Source organism: Dermochelys coriacea, chromosome 12 (genome assembly GCF_009764565.3).
Source record: "Dermochelys coriacea isolate rDerCor1 chromosome 12, rDerCor1.pri.v4, whole genome shotgun sequence".
Taxonomy (NCBI): Eukaryota; Metazoa; Chordata; order Testudines; family Dermochelyidae; genus Dermochelys; species Dermochelys coriacea.
Genome location: NC_050079.1, coordinates 7079864 through 7099841, shown reverse-complemented (window position 1 = coordinate 7099841; position 19978 = coordinate 7079864). Strand labels below are relative to the sequence as shown.

The following is a 19978-nucleotide window of genomic DNA, read 5'->3' as shown; positions in this document are numbered from 1 at the left end:
ACCCCCATACTCTACAGAGATCCCCTTGAGAGGGGAAGCCAGACTCGGTCCATTCAGGAGGGCGAACTGTGCCTACTGGGCTCTACGGAGCAACACAGACTGTGGGGCATTTCCCCTTCCCATCTCCCGTACTAGCCTGTGATGAAAGTAACTCAATAGGCCGTGACTCTGGCCACTGCACTGTGAAAGGAAGGTCACGTTGGGGCCTTAGTGAGTTTCTGAGGCCCCTGGATCTGCCAGGAAGCACGGTGCCCACAATTACAGGCTTGGAACTTTGTCACAACTGGTGTGAGAGGTGGGATAGTTGGCTTATCCTTCACCGCGCAGCAGAAGAAGGGGAGAATTAAAAAAAAAAAAGTGCACAAGGTTTAGGTGTCCTCACCACAATGGAAGATGTAATAAAATCACTGATATAAGCCACTGCAGCCCAGCAGGAGGCCACCCAAGTCCATGCGATGGCACAACAAGAATCCATGCGGCTATAACAAGAGACTAACCAATTATTGATAGGGCAGGCCTCCCAGGATCGAGCCCTTTTACAGGAAGTGGTAGACCAGCTGAAAGCCCTCTCTGCCAAAAAACAAGGGTCTGAAGGGTCACAAGTATGGAGGGCTGCTGGTTGTCTGCCAATGATGACATAGAGGCATATCTCCTATCCTTTGAGAGGACCGCCTTGCGAGAGGCATGGCCCCAGGACCAATGGTCCAGCATCCTCACTCCCTTCTTATGTGGAGAAGCCCAGAAAGCCTAACATGACATGCCCACTGAAGCTGCCTGTGACTACCCTCAGCTGAAAGCGGAGATCCTAGCGTGATCAGGGGTAATGACCGCAGTACGGGCCTGGAAATACCATGAATGGAGATACCAGGAGCGCAAGCCTCCGAGGTCCCAATTGTTCAACCTCATCCACCTCGCACGAAAATGGTTACGACCTGAGGCATACAACCCAGAGGAAATGTTGGAAACGTTGGTCATAGTCCGCTATATGAAGGGATTGCCTCCAGATCTTCGTGATCACTTTGGTGGAGAAACAGATAGTGGCCCAAGAGCTGTCCCGACTACCCAGAGAAGCCCCCTTCCGAAACAAGTATCCAGGCCTGACCCTAGAAGGTCAGATAACCAGGCATCCAGGGAGTCCCAGGTGGAAGAAAGTTGTGGCCACAGAACAGCTGGGAACCCAGAAAGGGGGGAATAGCCTGAGCAGGGGGAACCATGGGGCAAAGAACCCTAACTCAAGAGACAAAGGAGTATCTAGAGCCCCTTATAGATGTTATGCATGTGGAGAATGGGGACACCTAGTGGCACAATGTCCCAATATTGAGGAGCCCATGCAGTGTAACCTGGGGGATTGGGCAGACCCATGCACCCTAATCAACCTTATGGAGGTCGCAGTCACCCCATACCAATATACAAACCCAGTAAAACTGAATGGGGTAGAGACGATGGCGCTCGTGGACTCTGGCAGCGCTGTCACCCTGATTTCAGGGACACTAGTGAAACGTAGCCAGTTAATACAGTCCAAGCGTACGGAAATAACATGTGTACACGAGACTGTTAGTTATTATCCTGTCATCCCAGTAAGGATAGAAATCCAGGGAACCATCACAAGGGTAAAAGCAGGGGTGGTCCCAAAACTCCTATACCCAATGCTCATTGGAAGGGATTTCCCAGGATTTGGAAATTTGCTCCCGCCAGAGGGGCGGGACAGAGGAGAAGACTCCGAAGTGAAGGAGTCATCCCTAACAGAAAGTCACCCCCCCACACTTCTTTGTTGAACTATCTTCAGAGTTGTTCCCCGCCCCCAGGAAGGGCAGAAAAACCAAGAAGGAAAGGAAGGCGACGAAGTCTTTGGGCACCTGGATTCTGCTTCAGGGCCAGAACATGGCCCTGGTAGGCCGACGGGCACGGGGAGCTGAGGGAGAGACCCTGGAAGGGAAGAAGAGGAAGCAGAGTCTGGTCCCAGCCCCAATGCCACCGAACTGACCGAGGAGGTGGAGGCCAGTCCCTTGGAGTTCAGGTCGATAGGTCCCGAAAGAGAGACTTTCAGGCAAGACCAGGCAGAAGACCCCAGATATGGTAATGTCAGAAAAGAGGTGGCTGAGATAGATGGGGAGCCCATGGAGGGACAGGACCGAGGGCCAGCGCCCTATTTCATTATCAAGAAGAACCTCCTGTATCGGGTGGTACAAATGCAGGAACAATTGGTAAACCAGCTCCTGGTACCACAAAAACATCAGAGGGCAATATTAAGTGTCGCTCACAGTCATCTCTCTGGGGGACACTTGAGGGCAGAGAAGCCTCAGGGACGGATCTTGTGCAGATTCTTTTGGCTAGGGGTACATGAGGATGTCCGGCGGTACTGCGCCTCCTGCCCCAAGTGTCAGTTGCACAGCCCTCACCCACATCTAAGAGCCCCGTTGGTACCCCTACCATTCATCGAGATCCCTTTTGAGCGGGTGGCCATGGACCTGGTGGGGCCTGTAGAGAAGACAACTCGAGGTCACCAATATGTGCTTGTCATCTTGGACTATGCAACCAGGTATTTAGAGGCCATTCCCCTACAAAATATGGCATCCAAGTCCATAGCGAAGGCACTGGTGGAAATTTTTGCCCGAGTAGGGCTACTGAAAGAAATTCTAACGGATCAAGGAACGCCTTTCATGTCTAAACTGATGAAGGACCTCTGCTCTCTGCTCCATGTCCAGACTCTGCGAACCTTGGTTTACTGCCAGCAGACTGATGGCTTGGTAGAGAGATTCAACCGGACCCTCAAGGCCATGATCAGAAAAATGGTAAGTAGGGATGGAAAAGACTGGGATACCCTGTTGCCCTAGCTTATGTTCGCCATCCGTGAAGTTCTTCAAGTCTCCACTGGATTCTCTCCCTTTGAGCTATTATATGGCCGCCACCCCCAGGGCATACTAGATATAGCTAGGGAGATCTGAGAAGAGGAACCCAATACAGGGAAGAATACAGTTGAGCATGTATTGCAAATGAGAGACCATATAACCCAAGTCACTCCTATAGTTTGGGAGCACCTGGAGAAGGCCCAAAAAGCCGAACAAATTCACTACAACCGCCAAGCAAAGGTTCGGCAGTTCCAACCTGGAAATCGAGTAATGGTGTTAGTACCCACGGCAGAGTGTAAACTCTTGGCCCAGTGGCAGGGGCCCTATGAAATAGTTGAATCTATAGGAGAGGTAAATTATAAGGTACAACAACCAGGACGTAGAAAACAAGAACAAGTGTACCACATCAACCTTCTAAAACCCTGGCGTACCCAAGAAGCATGTGTAGTTGCCCAAAAGGACCCACTGCAGGAGAACAAAAACCCTGAGGAGGTGAAGGTGTCTCCCAATTTAACACCAGCCCAAAGAGAGGAGGTGGTCAAGATGATCAACCGAACCAAGACATATTCTCATCTCGGCCAGGTCGAACAACTGAGACATATCACCACTTCATTATAAACCCCGGGGCCAAGGTAATGATGAGGCCTTACCAGGTGCCAGCAGCCAAAAGAGAAGAAATCAGAGCAGAAGTAAAGAAAATGCTGGAGTTAGGGGTAATTGAAGAGTCCCACAGTCAGTGGTCTAGCCTGATCATGCTAGTACCCAAACCAGATGGCTCCACAAGGTTTTGCAATGACTTCTGTCAGCTGAATGAGGCATCCCAGTTCAACGCATATCCTATACCCTGGATAGACGAGTTAGTGGACCAACTAAGAAATGCCCGGTTTCCTGATCACTCTAGACTTAACGAAAGGGTATTGGCAGATCCCCCTTGCTGAAGATGCAAAAGAGAAGACTGCTTTCTCCACCCCAGAGGGTCTTTTTCAATATAAAGTCCTCCCATTCGGTCTGCATGGGGTCCCAGCTACCCTTCAGCGGCTCATGGATAAGCTATTGCACCCCATTGCCAGTTATGCAGCTACCTACCTGGATGATTATTCATATCTCAGACTGAGGAACTCACCTGGAAAAGGTGGAAGCTGTCCTAGATACCCTAAGGCACGCTGGCTTTACTGCAAACCCCGCTAAGTGTGCCATAGGATTAACAGAGGCTAGATATCTGGGCTACACTGTGGGTTGAGGTGTAGTGAAATCCCAACTCAATAAACTAGAGGCCATCCAAAACTGGCCCCGACCGGTACTCAAGAAACGAGTCCGGGCATTTTTGGAGGTAGTGGGGTACTATCGACACTTTATTCCCCATTTTGCCACCAGGGCAAGTGCACTGACGGACCTAATAAAAGCTCGGGGACCTGAGATGGTATGATTGACAGATACAGCAGAGAGGGCATTTCCAGATCTATGGACAGCCCTTTGCAGTGACCCTGTACTTATAGCCCCAGACTTCACTAAGGAATTCATCTTGCAGACAGACACATCCGAAGTAGGACTAGAGGCTATCCTATCCCAGATGGCTGGAGAAGAAGAACACCCAATCCTCTATCTTAGTAGGAAACTCCTCCCAAGGGAACAGAAGTATGCGGTGGTCGAGAGGGAATGCCTTGCAGTTAAGTGGGCAATGGAAACACTGCAATACTACCTGCTAGGAAGGCAGTTTATCCTCATGACCAACCATGCCCCTCTTCAGTGGATGCAACAGAATAAGGAGAAAAATGCGAGGGTGACCAGATGGTTCTTATCCCTCCAACCCTTCCAGTTCCGCGTACAGCACAGAGCCAGAAGTTGCCACGGCAATGCGGACGGCCAGTCGCGGGTGCATTGCACGACGACCCAAGTTGCCCAGTCCCTTAGTGTTGAGCAGGGGGGAGGGATATGTGACAGAATCAGACCAGAAGGATATAAGAGAGTGGTCCTATTGGGATCCGGGAAGTGAGCAGCCGAAGCATTCCCTCCCCAGGCTAAGAGGGGGATACACAGGACCTGGACACCAAATAAATCCGGGGGACAACTAATGAAATAACAGGGACAGGAGTGTGGTCAAAGGGTCAAACGAAGGGAACCGGACGGGGACACCGAGCAGAGAACCCTGGACAGCACCCACTGCTCCTCAAAGGCATCAAGGGAGTCAGTGGTTGCCGCCCAGAGGAACTCTGCCCGGAGGCGTGAATGGACGGAGGATCGGAAATAGGCCCCACAGTCACAGGCGACTCCATCGGCCAACCTCCTCACTCTGGTTTTATAGATGGCCATTTTAGCTAGGGCCAGGAGGAGGTTGACAAGGAGATCCTGTGACTTTGTGGGGCCACGGATAGGGAGTGCATAAATAAGAAGGTGAGGGGAAAAGTGCAACCAAAAACATAATAAAATATTGGTGAGGAGCTGGAATAGGGGCTGCAGCCGATACACTCCAGATATATGTGTGCCAGAGTTTCCCTCATGCCGCAAAAGGGGCAGGAGAGTGGTCGTATTGGGATCCAGGAAGTGGGTGGGCAAAGCCCGTCCACTGCTAAAGGATCCCCCCCCAGCCTAAGAGGGGGGTCCACAGGACCTGGAAAGCCAAATAATTACGGGGGACAACTAATGAACAACAGGGACAAGAGTGCGGTCAAAGGGTCAAACGAAGGGAACCGGATGGGGACAAAAAAGAAAAGGAGTACTTGTGGCACCTTAGAAACTAACAAATTTATTTGAGCATAAGCTTTCGTGAGCTACAGCTCGCTTCATCGGATGTGATGAAGCTCACGGCTTCATGGGCTGTAGCTCATGAAAGCTTATGCTCAAATAAATTTGTTAGTCTCTAAGGTGCCACAAGTCCTCCTTTTCTTTTTTGCGAATACAGACTAACACGGCTGCTACTCTGAAACCGGATGGGGACACTGAGCAGAGAACCCCGGACAATGCCCACTGTTCCTGCAAGGTGTCAAGGGAGTCAGTGGACGCCGCCCAGAGGAACTCTGCCAGGAGACGAGAACGGACAGAGGATCGGAAATAGACCCCACAGTCACAGGAGACTCCATCGGCCAACCTCCTCACTCTGATTTTATAGATGGCCATTTTAGCTAGGGCCAGGAGGAGGTTGACCAGGAGATCCCGTGACTTTGTGGGGCCACGGATAGGGAGTGCATAAATGAGAAGGTGAGGGGAGAAGTGCAACCAAAAACGTAATAAAATATTGGTGAGGAGCCAGAATAGGGGCTGCAGCCTGATACACTCCAGATATATGTGTGCCAGGGTTTCCCTCACGCCACAAAAGGGGCAGGAGAGTGGTCTTATTGGGATCCGGGAAGTGGGCGGGCAAAGCCCGTCCACTGCTAAAGGATCCCCCCCAGCCTAAAAGGGGGATCCACAGGACCTAGATACCCAAAAAATTCCGGGGGACAACTAATAAAATAACAGGGACAGGAGTGCGGTCAAAGGGTCAAAAGAAGGGAACCGGACGGGGACACCGAGCAGAGAACCCCGGACAGCGCCCACTGCTCCTCGAAGGCGTCAAGGGAGTCAGAGGACGCTGCCCAGAGGAACTCTGCCCGGATACGTGAACGGACGGAGGATCGGAAATAGGCCCTACAGTCACAGGAGACTCCATCAGCCAACCTCCTCACTCTGGTTTTATAGATGGCCATTTTAGCTAGGGCCAGGAGGAGGTTGACCAGGACATCCCGTGACTTTGTGGGGCCACGGATAGGGAGTGCATAAATGAGAAGGTGAGGGGAGAAGTGCAACCAAAAACGTAATAAAATATTGGTGAGGAGCCAGAATAGGGGCTGCAGCCTGATACACTCCAGATATATGTGTGCCAGGGTTTCCCTCATGCCGCAAAAGGGGCAGGAGAGTGGTCTTATTGGGATCCGGGAAGTGGGCGGGCGAAGCCCGTCCACTGCTAAAGGATCCCCCTCAGCCTAAAAGGGGGATCCACAGGACCTAGATGCCCAAATAATTCCGGGGGACAACTAATAAAAGAACAGGGACAGGAGTGCGGTCAAAGGGTCAAAAGAAGGGAACCGGACGGGGACACCGAGCAGAGAACCCCGGACAGAGCCCACTGCTCCTCAAAGGCGTCAAGGGAGTCAGAGGACGCCGCCCAGAGGAACTCTGCCCGGATACGTGAACGGACCGAGGATCGGAAATAGGCCCCACAGTCACAGGAGACTCCATCAGCCAACCTCCTCACTCTGGTTTTATAGATGGCCATTTTAGCTAGGGCCAGGAGGAGGTTGACCAGGACATCCCGTGACTTTGTGGGGCCACGGATAGGGAGTGCATAAATGAGAAGGTGAGGGGAGAAGTGCAACCAAAAACGTAATAAAATATTGGTGAGGAGCCAGAATAGGGGCTGCAGCCTGATACACTCCAGATATATGTGTGCCAGGGTTTCCCTCATGCCGCAAAAGGGGCAGGAGAGTGGTGGAAGGCAGGTATATCAGCCTCAGGATGAGCAGGTCCCTGCTCCCTGGATAGCCAAACAAAGGCGACTCCAGGCCAATCAAGACACCTGAAGCCAACTAACCAATTAAGGTCATTAGGCTAATGGAGACAGGTGGAACCAATGAAGGTCTCCCTCAGACTGCTTAAAAGCTCTCCTTTCCAGTTCCCTAGAGAGAGCCCAAGTGAAGGGAGCTGGAGGAGGAAGCATTGCTGTATCCTGAGGTAGGGGTGAAGCTAGGAAGAGGGGACTACGGGGGAAGAGGCCCACGGAATCAAAGCAGCGTTTAGTGGTGGAGGGAAAGCCACCAACAGCTGCTATCCTTAGAGTCCCTGGGCTGGAACCCAGAGTAGAGGGTGGGCCTGGGTCGCCCCACCTCCCCCACCCCCATACTCTACAGAGATCCCCTTGAGAGGGGAAGCCAGACTCGGTCCATTCAGGAGGGCGAACTGTGCCTACTGGGCTCTACGGAGCAACACAGACTGTGGGGCATTTCCCCTTCCCATCTCCCGTACTAGCCTGTGATGAAAGTAACTCAATAGGCCGTGACTCTGGCCACTGCACTGTGAAAGGAAGGTCACGTTGGGGCCTCAGTGAGTTTCTGAGGCCCCTGGATCTGCCAGGAAGCACGGTGCCCACAATTACAGGCTTGGAACTTTGTCACAGTATGTATGCGTAGTCAGGGAGAGTGTGTGTGTGTGTGCGCACGTACACAGGGAAGGAGGGTGTTTGTGTGTATATGTATGTACAGGGAAGGAGGATATGTGTTTGCGTACATATTTATGTACAGGGAAGGAGGGAGTGTGTGGGTGTGTATGTACAGAGAAGGACAGTGTGTGTGTGCACATATGTACAGGGAAGGAGGGATGTGTGTTTGCGTGTGGGGTTGGTGGGTGTGTGTGCATACAGAGGGAAGAAGGGTGTGCATGTGTGTGTATGTGTATGTACATACATGGAAGGAGGGGGGGGGTGCATACAGAGGGAAGGAGGGTGTGTGTGTTCATGGGTGTGTACATACAGGGAAGGAGGGTGTGTGTGTATGTACATACAGGGAAGGAGGGTGTGTGTGTGTGTATGTGTGTATACGTACATCCATACGGGGGGGGGGGTGCATATGTGTGTACACATACATCCGTACAGGGAAGGAGGGGTGTGTGTGCATACAGAGGGAAGGAGGGTGTGTGTGTGTGTGTGTGTGCATGTGTGTGTACATACAGGGAAGGAGGGTGTGCGTGTGTGTGTGTGTGTGTGTGTGTGTGTATGTACCTACAGGGAATGGGGGGTGTGCATACAGAGGGAAGGAGGGGTGTGTGTGCGTGTGTGTGTGTGTACACGTACATCCGTACAGGGAAGGGGGGGTGTATGTACAGGGAAGGAGGATATGTGTGTGCGTGCCTGGAGGCTGTCTGTCTGTACCTAACATTCACCGGGACACTCCAACTGTGTCTGCACTGCTGGCTGTGGGGCTGGCCCAGATGCTCCCGGGCTTGGGGGGTGCATTTCTCTCCTCCCCTGCTGCATGCCTTTGGCTTTGTAACCAGGTTTCTTGTCTTCCTTCTCTGTGTGTTTGTTTGACGCTCCCACTGACGGACTCTGGGCATGGCAGAAGTCCTCCAGCTCCGCATCCTCCGAGGCCTCGGAAACCGGCCAGTCAGTTAGTGAATGCAGCTCCCCCACCTCGGTTAGTTCTAGCTCTACCGCAGGGGCGTGCTCAGGCGGTGAAAAGGTGAAGCCTTCATCAGCAACATCCCCTTCTCTGTCTGTCTGTCTCGCATCACTGGGGTTACGTTTCCCATGCAGATACCCCAGGGGCAGCACAATGCACGGCACCTGGGGGCCTCTTGGGAGACACACCCCTCCCATCCCATTAATCTCCCCTTCCTCCCCCTCCATCTCCACTCCTGGGCTGCCCTGGCTCTCGACTAGCTTTGTGCTTTGTCACGGGCTCTGAAGCCCTGGTGTGCATCTGGCTTCCCTTCCCCTGCCTGCCATGCTGCTCAGCTCCCAGGCTGCGGGGGGACATGGCACAGAACTGAGTGCAGGGTTTTCTTCACCACCGGTTTCTTGCTGTGTTTCAGCTGAAACCTATGAATGTAGCTCATGTGGCCAGGACTGAAGGAAGCTCCCGAAGAAGCCTGAGCCTGGTGTGTATTTCCCAGCGTGTCTGTGGGCAAGGCCCTGTCAGAGGTCTGGAAATGGGAGACATTGGATCACGTCTCTCCTCCCCACAGGGGGCTAGGGCAGAGCCTTCCCCTGCGGCTGCGGTAGACTCTCTGGTACTTTGCTTATGGAGAGATGGCTCTTTGCCCCTGGGCTGGAACTGGGCTGTGCTATGCTGCCCGCATTGAGCCCAGCTGGGGTGAGGCTGGCAGGCCAGATGGTGGACCAGTGGGACGGGTCCTTGCCGTACCTGGGCACTGGGGCAGCCCGGCACTACGTGACCCGCAGCTAGCCGGTGGCTCTAAAGCAAAGCAGGCTGTATGCAGCCGTATCTCCAATGCTGCTGGAGCTGTGCAGCTTCTGTGCTGGTGGGCCAGTAAGGAATGAGCAGAGCCACGGTAGGTGTTGATTATTGGCTTGACACACCGTGTCTGTCTCTCCCGCTTCCCGAGCTACTCCAGCACTTGCCAAGCAGCCAGGCCAACAAACCTACTGCTTGGCCCACTGGCCTGGGGGCTTCACCCTCTGTGCTCCTTGGCTGCAACAGCAGAGTTGGCCACTCCACGGCTTCCTGTATGACAGGGAGCGAGGCTGCATTCCCCTTGAGTCGCCTCCCAGCCCTTACCCTGGGATCCCCAGCCCAGGCCCTGTCACTCGGCTGCTCAGCACCCCTGGTGCCTGGGGGGGTCAGGCCATCCTTTCTGCACGTCTTCTCCAGCTCCTGCAGGGCTGGGGGTGCTGGCTCCACCTGGAGCTCCAGGGCACATTGGCCTTCCAGGAGCAATGGCAGCGAGTCTTGGAGCCCAGCTCTGCCGACCGGGGCTCATGCTATGGCACTGCAAATAGCTGTACAGACCTTAGGGCCGGGGCTCGCAAACCCACCCCTTCCCCAGGGCTCCAGCCCGGCCAAACACCCACATGGCTAGTTCGAGCTCTGGGGCCTGAGCCCAAGTCTGTAAGTCCGGGCTCTGAGACTTGCTGCTGTGGGAGGGGAGGAATTCCCTCCTTCCAGCCACCCCTTCGCTCAGCCCCTTCCTCCTTTCTCTAGCCACCACATGCCTCCTTTCTTTCCACCCCTGCTGAGCTTGGCCTTGGCAGGATGTCACAGGCCGTTCCGTAGGCCAACCTCAGAGGGAAGCAGAGACGTAGGGGGCACCTGGGACTTCCCCGAAATGGGCCCAGCCCTGGCTTGAGTGTGATCCCGAGACGAGCGGAGTTGCGGGAGAGCCAGTCATTTCCCTGAGTGCCGGGAGACTGAAACAAAGGCTCTGTGGTGCCAAGGAAGGGGGCACATAGAATGGGGGCTAGCACAAGGGACTGAGCAGACATGTGGGTCAGATGGGACACAAGAAAGGAATAGGGGGTGAAGAATGCAAAAAATGGATAGAAATGTGGCCAGGAGGGAGATAGATGGGGTGCGGGGGAAGAAAACCAGGGAGGGGGATGGGTGGGGATTCGCAGGGAGGAGAATGGGTGGGGATAGGTGAGGAGGGAGATGGGCGGGGATAGGCAGGAAGGGGAATAGGCAAGGATGGGTGGGGAAGGAATGGGTGGAGTTGGTATCTTGCCCAGATGATGGTGTGATTGTGGCTGGAGGTTATTACTAGGCATTGGGCTGAATGATCCAGGCTAGATCCCCCTTGGGACTCCCTGTACACACACACACATGCACGCACGCACACACATACCTACATACATTTGCGCGCACACACGGCCTTCATACTCTACATGTGGCCACGGACAGAGGCTTTGGTACACCAAGAAGCGAGAGCCTGGCATACCAGCCCATCCATCCAGGGTGGCGCAGGACGGTTCACACAGCCGCTACCTCTGCTGATTTGCAGTGGTCACTCCAAAGCAGCCAGCCAGTCATTTCTGTGTTACCACCAGGACCCTTCCCTCCCTCCCACCCCTGCACTCTCCCCTCTATTTCTTTCCATGCTCACTAACCCTTTGCTACGTTCTTGTCCCCCTGTGGCCAAGCCCCCTGTCTTACCAGGCCTGCCTTGCCTTTTGCAGGATTGGTCCAAGGCCAGTCCTTACGACCAGCCAGTGGTCACCACCCTGCAGCGGAGGAAGGACCGCGTGGAGCATCTGCGGGAGGCCGAGATGGGCTCTGCCAGCGTGGGGCACCCAGGAATTAACCTGGAGGACGTGCCCAGACCCAGGATGTCCCCAGCTACCATTGCCGCCAAGGTACAGCTGTCAAGGAGCAAGGGGAGGGCAACGTGGGACCATGGAGACTGTTTGCAGCACTGAGTGCTGGGTTTGAGCGCTGCTCCTGCACAGTTCACTTCGTGGTTCCCTGGGAGTGCCTGGATGTCCAGATCCTGCCCTCCTGCCCCAGGGCTTGTTTGCTGCCCTCCCCCTCGCTGGGATGGCTGTGTGCTTACAAACCCATCTGTGTGCACAGACCTGCTGGCTGGGAATCGGTCCTGCCCCGCTCTGCTGGTGAACCCGGCCTGACTTGCAATGTTCATGTCAGCTGCTCCTGACTCCCAATCGTGCCCAGAGACCAGGGTCAGAGGAGCAAACTCCTCTGACTGGAAGCTAAGGCAGATTGTGATGGGTCTCTCTGGTTCTCCAACAGCATGGTGAGGAGGTGTCCCCTGCTGCCAGTGACCTAGCCATGGTGCTCACCCGTGGCCTGAGCCTCGAACACCAGAAGAGCAGCCGGGACTCCCTGCAGTACTCCAGTGGCTACAGCACACAGACCACTACACCGTCCTGCTCAGAAGACACCATCCCGTCTCAAGGTAGCCTCCATGCAGCCAGGCTGGCAGGGGCTGGGCTTTCCAGGCCTTGGAGCGACGTGCTCAGCCAGGGCTGATGCCCAGGACTCACTGAGATCCACTGCTCACATGGCAGGTCCTGCTGCAGGGATCTCAGGATGAAGCTACTGGGTTCCTTCTGCCGAAGGGATCAAATGGGGCAGAATAAATCAGGAGCTGCTGTGGAGCTGCAGGATGGGGCTGAGCTGGGGGCTGGAAGGGAGCCAGGAGTTCCCATCATGCCGCAGGGCATTCTCTACATCCAGTTTTGCAAACAGTATTTTAGAGTCATAGAACTATGGGGCTGGAAGGGACCTCGAGAGTGCGTCTCCCCTGCGCGGAGGCAGGACCGGGTACACTGAGACCAGCCCGCACAGGGGTTTGTCCTACTTGCTCTTAAAACCTCCAGAGGTGGGGTTTCCTTGGTGACCTTGGTACTGAATAAATAAAAAACGGTTCCTTGTCACAACCTGGAGGAGACAATGACGTCAGCTTTTTCAACGTCTGTTGCAAAATGTGGTTTTCCATTTGTCCACCAGCTTGTGTTTGCATGATGGTTTGTGGTGTGGTGGGTGGGCTTTGGTCACGTTTGCACCCATGACTGTGGTGTGGGGTGTTGTGGCTATGTTGTAAGTGGTGTGTGTGTGTGTGTGTGTGTGTGTGTATTGTATGATTTTTGTGTTGTGCTTTATTTGCTTATTCCTGTGTTGTGTTGTGTTTGTGTTGCGTGTAATGTGATGGTTGGTGTGTGATGTGATGTTTTGATTGTGTGGTGTGTAGTCAGGTTGTTATGTTTGTATTGTGTTTTTTATAGTATGTTGTGGCTGTATTATGTGTGATTATGTGTATTTTGGATCATGCTAATTATAGGTGCTAGCGTTTTGGCTCTGGTGTGGGTTGCTGGTGGTCATTGTGTGTGGAATGGCTTTGTTGCTGGTGGTTCTGTGTATGTAATGCAGTTTTGGTTGTCTTGCTGGTTCATGTTTTGTCGTTGTGTTGTGCATGCTGTGGCTGGTGGTTGTGTAGCTGGAGGTTGTGGTTTGTGTGTCATGCTGACATTGGTGATTGTGGTGCATGTATTATGGCTCTGGTTGTGTTGCTGCTGGTGTGGTTGGGGCATGTGTGTGTCATGCTGATACTATGTATTGATTGTGTTGTGGCTCCGGTTGTGTTCCTGCTGGTGGTGGTGTGGTGCTTGTGGGGGGGGGGGGGTGTCATGCTGATGCTGTGTTGATTGTGTTGCACATGTGGTTGTGTTTGTTGCTGGTGGTGTCATTGTGGTGTGTGGGTGCCACGCTGATATGTGGTGTTGATTGTGTTGCATGTGTTGTGGATGTGGTTGTGTTACTGGTGGTCATGTTGCACCTGTTGTGATTTTGGTTGTTACTGCTGGTGGTTTTGTGGTGTGTGTGTGTGTGTGTATGCCATGCTAATGCTATGTGGTGTTTGGTTGTGGTGGTGGGTTGCACTGACGCTGCGTGTTGGTGATTGCGTTGCATGTGTTGGTTGTGGTGATTGGGCCTGTGTCGTGCTGACGCTGCATGTTGATGGTGATTGTGTTGCATGTGTTGGTTGTCCCTGTGTTGTGCTGACGCTGCATGTTGGTTGTGATTGTGTTGCATTTGGTGGTGTGTCACACTGACGCTACATGTTTTTGGTGATTGCATTGTATGTGTGTTGCACTGACACTGTGTGTTGGTGATTGTGTTGCATGTGTTGGTTGTATCTGTGTCACGCTGACGCTGTGTGTTGCCCCCAGGCTCGGATTACGACTGCTACTCGGTGAACGGAGATGTGGAGTGCGACAGCCAGAGCGAGTTTGACAAATCCTCCACCATCCCGCGCAACAGCAACATCGCCCAGAACTACCGCCGCATGATCCAGACCAAGCGCCCCGCCTCCACTGCTGGGCTGCCCACCGGGACCCCCCTGCCGGCTAGTGCCCCCCCCGGCGTGGCCACCATCCGCCGCACGCCCTCCACCAAGCCCTCAGTGCGCCGCACCCTCTCCAATGCCGGGCCCATCCCCATCCGGCCCCCTATCGTCCCGGTGAAGACCCCCACGGTTCCAGACTCCCCTGGCTACACTGGGCCCACTCGGGTGGGCAGTGAAGAGTGTGTATTTTACGCTGACGACGCCTCACCAAACGCCATGGACTTCGCCAAAGCCTCACCCAAGAGGCTCAGCCTCCCCAACACAGCCTGGGGTAGCAACACCATGGAGATCTCGGTGTACCCGGGTGCAGGGCAGCACCTCTCTGCGGAGGAAGAAGAGGACCAGCAACTGGCCGCCAACCGGCACAGCCTGGTGGAGAAGATTGGCGAGCTGGTGGCCAGTGCCCATGCCCTGGGTGAGGGCCAATTCCCCTTCCCCACTGCTGTCCCTGGCCCTGGCCCTGGCCCTGGAGAGGAGATGCCCACTCTGCCCCCAGCTGCTTCCAGCAACCCCCCTGCTGAAGACATGCTGGTAGCCATCCGGCGCGGGGTGCGCCTGCGCAGGACCATCACCAACGACAGATCTGCCCCCCGGATATTGTGATGACACTCCCCCACCCACCGCACCCCATGGGAAGAGAGCAAATACCGGGTCTGGACTGAGCACAGAAGAGAAATCAATCCAGTAAAGAATCACAGAGGCAAAGCCACTTTATGGAGCTAGAGACGAGTTTAGATTTAAATGGAAATTAAGTCTTCGCTAACAAACTTGCAAGGCGCTGCCTAGGAGGCACTGAACTGGTTTTGGAGCCTATTTTATATTTCATTTCTCACACCCTTCTGCTCCTCCTAGCTCCCCATCCCCTTCCCACATCTTGCTCCTGGCTGTTAAAGACTCCTCGCGGCCAGCAGGAGGCAGCGCTACAAGAGGAGGCCACTCCCACTGTGTGTTGTGGGGGAGGGGGGAAGCACGAACCTGGACTCAAATAAGCAGCTACATAATAAGTATAAAGAACACACACAGATAGACACACACACACAACGCCAAGGACCGCTGGCTGCTGTTCCCCCACAAGCCACCTCCCTCCTCTTCCTCTGGATGCAAGATGCACTGTTAGTCCTGTGCTGAGCATCCGACCATCCCCCTCCTCTCTCCTCCCTCCCTCCCTCCCTCGTGGGCTGCAGTGAAATGGCCCACCAAAGCATCAGAGGAGTGGATAGAGGTCCTGGCATATGCGGCCCTATCCCCTGAGGTTCTTTGGGTGTCACTGCCTCCCCAATATGCCTTTGCTGGGGGAGCAGCTGCCCATACATGTGCTCCCTGGGAGCAGATTTGGGGGCTAACACTTCATAGTCTCCTGTTGAAAACTTGGCACTGTACCAAAAGCCAGGCTCTCTTCCCCTCCTGATTAGCTGAGATGTGGAAGGACTTCCCTGACTCTGTCCAGACCTCAGGCCAGGGGCCTTGGGTACATGTGTTTCTCAGGAGGTTGGACTGCTTGTGTGGGTCTCTAGATATATAGTGACAAGGCAGGGGTAGGGGTGCCCAGCCACAGCTCTGCTAGCAACCAGCAGCATTGGTAGTTTAAAGGAACTGGCCTGCTCAAGAGTTACCTTTTCCCGCATCCAGCTTCACAGCCCGCATTTGCCCTAGGACTGGTTACCGAAGTACAAGGTAAAGGGGTTGCCAGACAGCTAGGAATCCAGCAGGCTTCTGCTAGGTGTGCCTCTGAGTGTGCAGGGGGATCTGGGGTTGGGTGTCCGGGGGCTGTTCGTGCAGCATAGTCCTATCTAGATGTTTGTCTGCACGAGTGTGTGTCAAGCTGGGGGGTTGCTCATGTGCCTGGCTGTGGATGGATGCAGGGTTTTGCAGCACGGTGGGGGGTGCATCTTCCCACACTTACTCCTGCTCTCCCCTAACAGTCGTAGCCGCCAGATCAGCACAAACACAGAACGCTGACATGGAACAGGACAGCCAGTACCAGGCCCCAGTGGATTTGTCATGGTGAAGTGCCCTGGAGCTGGGAGGCCCATCCCTGGCATTATGCTACACAGGGCTGTGCCACGGGGACTCAGTGCCCTGTGCCTTCCCTTTCCCAGTAAGATGCCATCCCATGAAGAATGGGAATCTCAGGTCTTGCTCAGCGGCCATTCTCCCCCCGCCCCTTCCAGACTCACAGCCAGTCTCACCTACTCCACACACAGTCTCATTGAAAAGCATGGGAACTCCCCACTCAGGAAGGTGTTACTCAGTGGGAGTAAAGGTAGCAGAGTCGGACCTGCCTCTTTTACAAACCATCCATTAGCCTCAATGGCCTTGGCCTGCGAAAGGACCGACTGGATGCAAGATGGGCAGAGCTGGTGGGCCAGAGCCCACGAGCCCCGCTGGAGTTCTGTCTCAGTGAGGACATGGTTCTCATTGGGGCACATGGGGGCCCTAGATCACAGCTCCTTGTCATTGAGCTCTGATGGTACATTTAATGCTGCTTAGCCCAAGGCCTCCTGGGGCTAATAATGATCATGAGCATCCCAATAATCATGGCCTCGGGGCATCTCCCAGCACCAGGTTACTGGGCACCTGCTTTCCCACTACTGCCAACCTGATGAGGTGCTGTATCCTTCCTCAGAAGTCAATGGTGAAACACAGACTGTGGCACAATCACTGTCCCCCTATTAACTGGATTTTGAGTTAGAGGCAGTAGAGCCACCGAAGGGTTAATTTTGGAGGCGGGAGGGTGGGGACAGATTTAGAGATGACTGTCTGTGTTCTGTTCATAACCTGGTCTGATGGACACACCTCCCTCATTGCTTATAATCTGGGCTTTGCCATGGTGGTTGGATAAATACGGTGAGAGAACAAGATCGGGGAGCTGCTGCAGGCCAGTGCGCTCCCATAAAGACCTTGCAGCAGCCGTGCCAAAGGAAGGGTTCACTGATTCAGCATGATCTGGATCGCTTGGTAAACTGGGTGCAAGCAAACAATACACATTTTAATAAGGGTAAATGTCCATGTACACATCTGGTAACAAAGAACATAGGCCATGCTTGCAGCCTGGGGGACACTCTCCTAGCACGCAGGGACTGAAAGAGATTTGGGGCAGTGGATGGATAATCAGTGAACGTGAGTTCCCAGTGCAACTCTGGCCAAAAGAGCTAATGCCAACCTGGGATGCATCAATGGGAATGTTGAGTAGAAGCAGAGAGGTTCTTTTGTCTCTGTATTTGGCACTGGTGCGACCACTGCTGGAATCCTGTGTCCAGGTCTAGTGCTCACCGTTCCAGAAGGATGTGGGTAAATTGGAGAAGGGTCAGAGAAGAGCCACAAGACTGATTAAAGGATTAGAAACCCTGCCTTGGAGCTCAGTCTATTTAGCTAACAAAGAAAAGGTTCAGGGGTGACTTGTAGATACTTATAGACTGTGTTCATGGGGAGCAATCATTGAATAATGGGTGCTTCCGTCTAGCAGATGAAGGTCTAACATAAGCCAGTGGCTGGCAGTTGAAGCTAGTCTCATTCAGACTGGAAAGGAGGTGTACATGTTTCATGGGTAGAGTAAGTAGCCCTTGGAGCGATTTAGCAAGGGTCGAGGTGGATTCTTCATCAGTGGCAATGTTAAAATCAATGGCTGTTTCTTAAAAAGCTCTGCTCTAGGGATTACTGTGGGGAAGTCCTATGGCTGGTGCCATGTTGGGGGGGTCAGACCAGGTGATCCCAGTGGGCCCTTCTGGCCTTGGAATCTGAATCTATGCCTGGCCTCCTCCATGCCATGCATGTTGAGCTGGTAGAGTGTGAGGGTGCTCAAGCTCTCTGCCTCTTGCTCTTCCCTGCCTTCCTCCCCCCTCCCCAACCTACAACATCTGTACTGGCTGACAGAAGGTGAGGGTTGGGAAGGAGGAGCAATTTGTGATGAGTGAGTGTGTGACTGGAGGGGCGGAAGTTAGGGGCAGGGTGTCCTGGTTGAACGGCAGTGGCTATGTGATCTGTAGGGTTTGGGTTTGGAAAGGGGAGATCTGGTCTTTCCCTGCATCTGATTGGATAGGAATGAATAGTACTCAACCAGCTTGCTAGAGAAATGATGAGTTATGATTGGTTGAGAGCGTGTCTAGTCAACCCCCTCCCTTCCTCACCCCTTAACCTTAAGAAGCCAGAAGCACTGGCCTTATACCCAGGATCCCTCCAAAGGACCGATAGCTTAGAGGTATCATCATCACCAGGTGGCCGACAGCAGTGGGATGGGGACAGAGAACCACCATTTGGCTATTACAGGAGAAGGGAGCCACACGAGGGCTACCCTTGGCCTGGTATATTTTGCACTGAACAGTAGCTGAGCAGAGGGGATCCTACAGCGATGGGAGCCGTGTCAGACCCTGGATAAGCAGACTGAGCTACTATGAATAGAATGGCCCAGTGATTGGGGATCTCCATTGATTTTGGTGAGTTGCACCAGAGGTGAGCAGGGCCCTTTGATTTTGGTGGAGTCGCACTGTAGTTTACTCCCATGGTTTTGATCTTACTGTTCATCTCTCCTGTAGCCTGCCAGGCTTTCAACAGCATGCTGGGGGTTGGCTCTCCTGTTCCTTGAGAAACATTTCAGCCAAGCAGAGCAGCCCTCTGCCTCTCTGAAGCAGATGTGTGATGGGCGGGGTGGAGAGGGGGGATTGCATTAAGAATAAAGGCCAAACTAGTAGCATGCACCATCCACCTCTGATGTGAAAAGCAAAGGTTTCTGAACTGCAGCCAAGGATCCGCGTCCCTGGGCTCCGAAGGTCTTAGTCAGTCTTTGAAAATGGTTATTTTAAGGATCTGTAAAAGGCCTTTAAGAAAGCACAACCTCTCCTTCCTCCCTCCCTGGCCTTTTCTTTCGCCTTCTCTCTCCCGCTCCTCATGCAAAGCACAGCAGATCACCACGATGTACATAACTCCAAATGGGAGTTCCCAGCCCGCTCCACCACCCCAGGGATGTGTGTGTGTGTGTGTGTGTCGCATCTCAACCCTGTTACTCTTACACTGTGTAATAAAGATTAGTTATAACCTCTCTCCGTCCCGTCTCTCCCACCCCTCTTATTGTGACCAGAGCTGATGATGACGCGTGACAACTGTTTGTTTTTTGGTTTTATTTTTCATTTTGTACAGAGAAAAAAATTTCCTTTAAAAAAATGTCTTTCGACTGAAGTAACTTTTCTGGTGCTGTTGTTAACTTGTTCCTTTTTTTTAATTTATTTTTCCCCCCCACCCCCGCTACCCTTTCCTCACCCTCTCTGTTTCTTTTCTTTTTCGGACAATTATCCTGTTCCCCACCCCGCCCTTGATTTAAATAGTCACTGCTACAAGTAACGAATGCACTGTGAAGATTCCAGTATTAATAAAAGTTGTACTGTAATTAATACTTGGGACTCACGTGTGTTCTTGTGTCTCACCTGTTCTTTCACCTGTCCCACTTCCTCGCTCCATGGAGAGGTGGCTGATTCTTGTTAGCGAACAGGAGACAATGTGTCACTTGATCTGGACATGCTTCATTGGGGTGACTGTTCTTTTCAAAGGCTTAACAGCAAATTGGTTCTGGCCTATGATAGTGCCCGAACCTTAGTTGGGATGGTATTACCAAACAAATCTCTCATTTTGCTAGTGCTGAGTGGTTAAGTGATGGGAAGCCAGGGATTAAGAAATTCTAAAATTTAATTATGGTCTATTCATGCAAGAGTTGCCTTTCAAACATTAAAAGATGTTAAATGATGTAATTAGCATTATTTTTATTTTTGTATTTTTAACTGCTGCAATAT

General features: G+C 53.1%; 1 protein-coding gene across 17 annotated transcripts in view; it reads left to right on the top strand.

The window, feature by feature from the left end:
* The window catches only part of MTSS2 (MTSS I-BAR domain containing 2), a 93263-nt gene extending 73679 nt beyond the window's left edge, over positions 1 to 19584 (top strand). For 5 of the 17 annotated variants that reach the window (XM_043495215.1, XM_043495211.1, XM_043495210.1 and 2 more), the window contains 3 exons: positions 11512 to 11688; positions 12083 to 12248; positions 14023 to 19584. In XM_043495215.1, coding sequence (XP_043351150.1) covers positions 11512 to 11688; positions 12083 to 12248; positions 14023 to 14801 — 1122 coding nt within the window. In that variant the 3' untranslated portion in view covers positions 14802 to 19584. Of the gene's footprint in view, positions 1 to 8938; positions 9059 to 9410; positions 9477 to 11511; positions 11689 to 12082; positions 12249 to 14022 lie in introns of all 17 variants that reach the window. The other 12 variants (XM_038367961.2, XM_043495206.1, XM_038367959.2 and 9 more) reach the window with 4 other exon arrangements.
* The last annotated feature ends 394 nt before the right edge of the window (positions 19585 to 19978 follow it).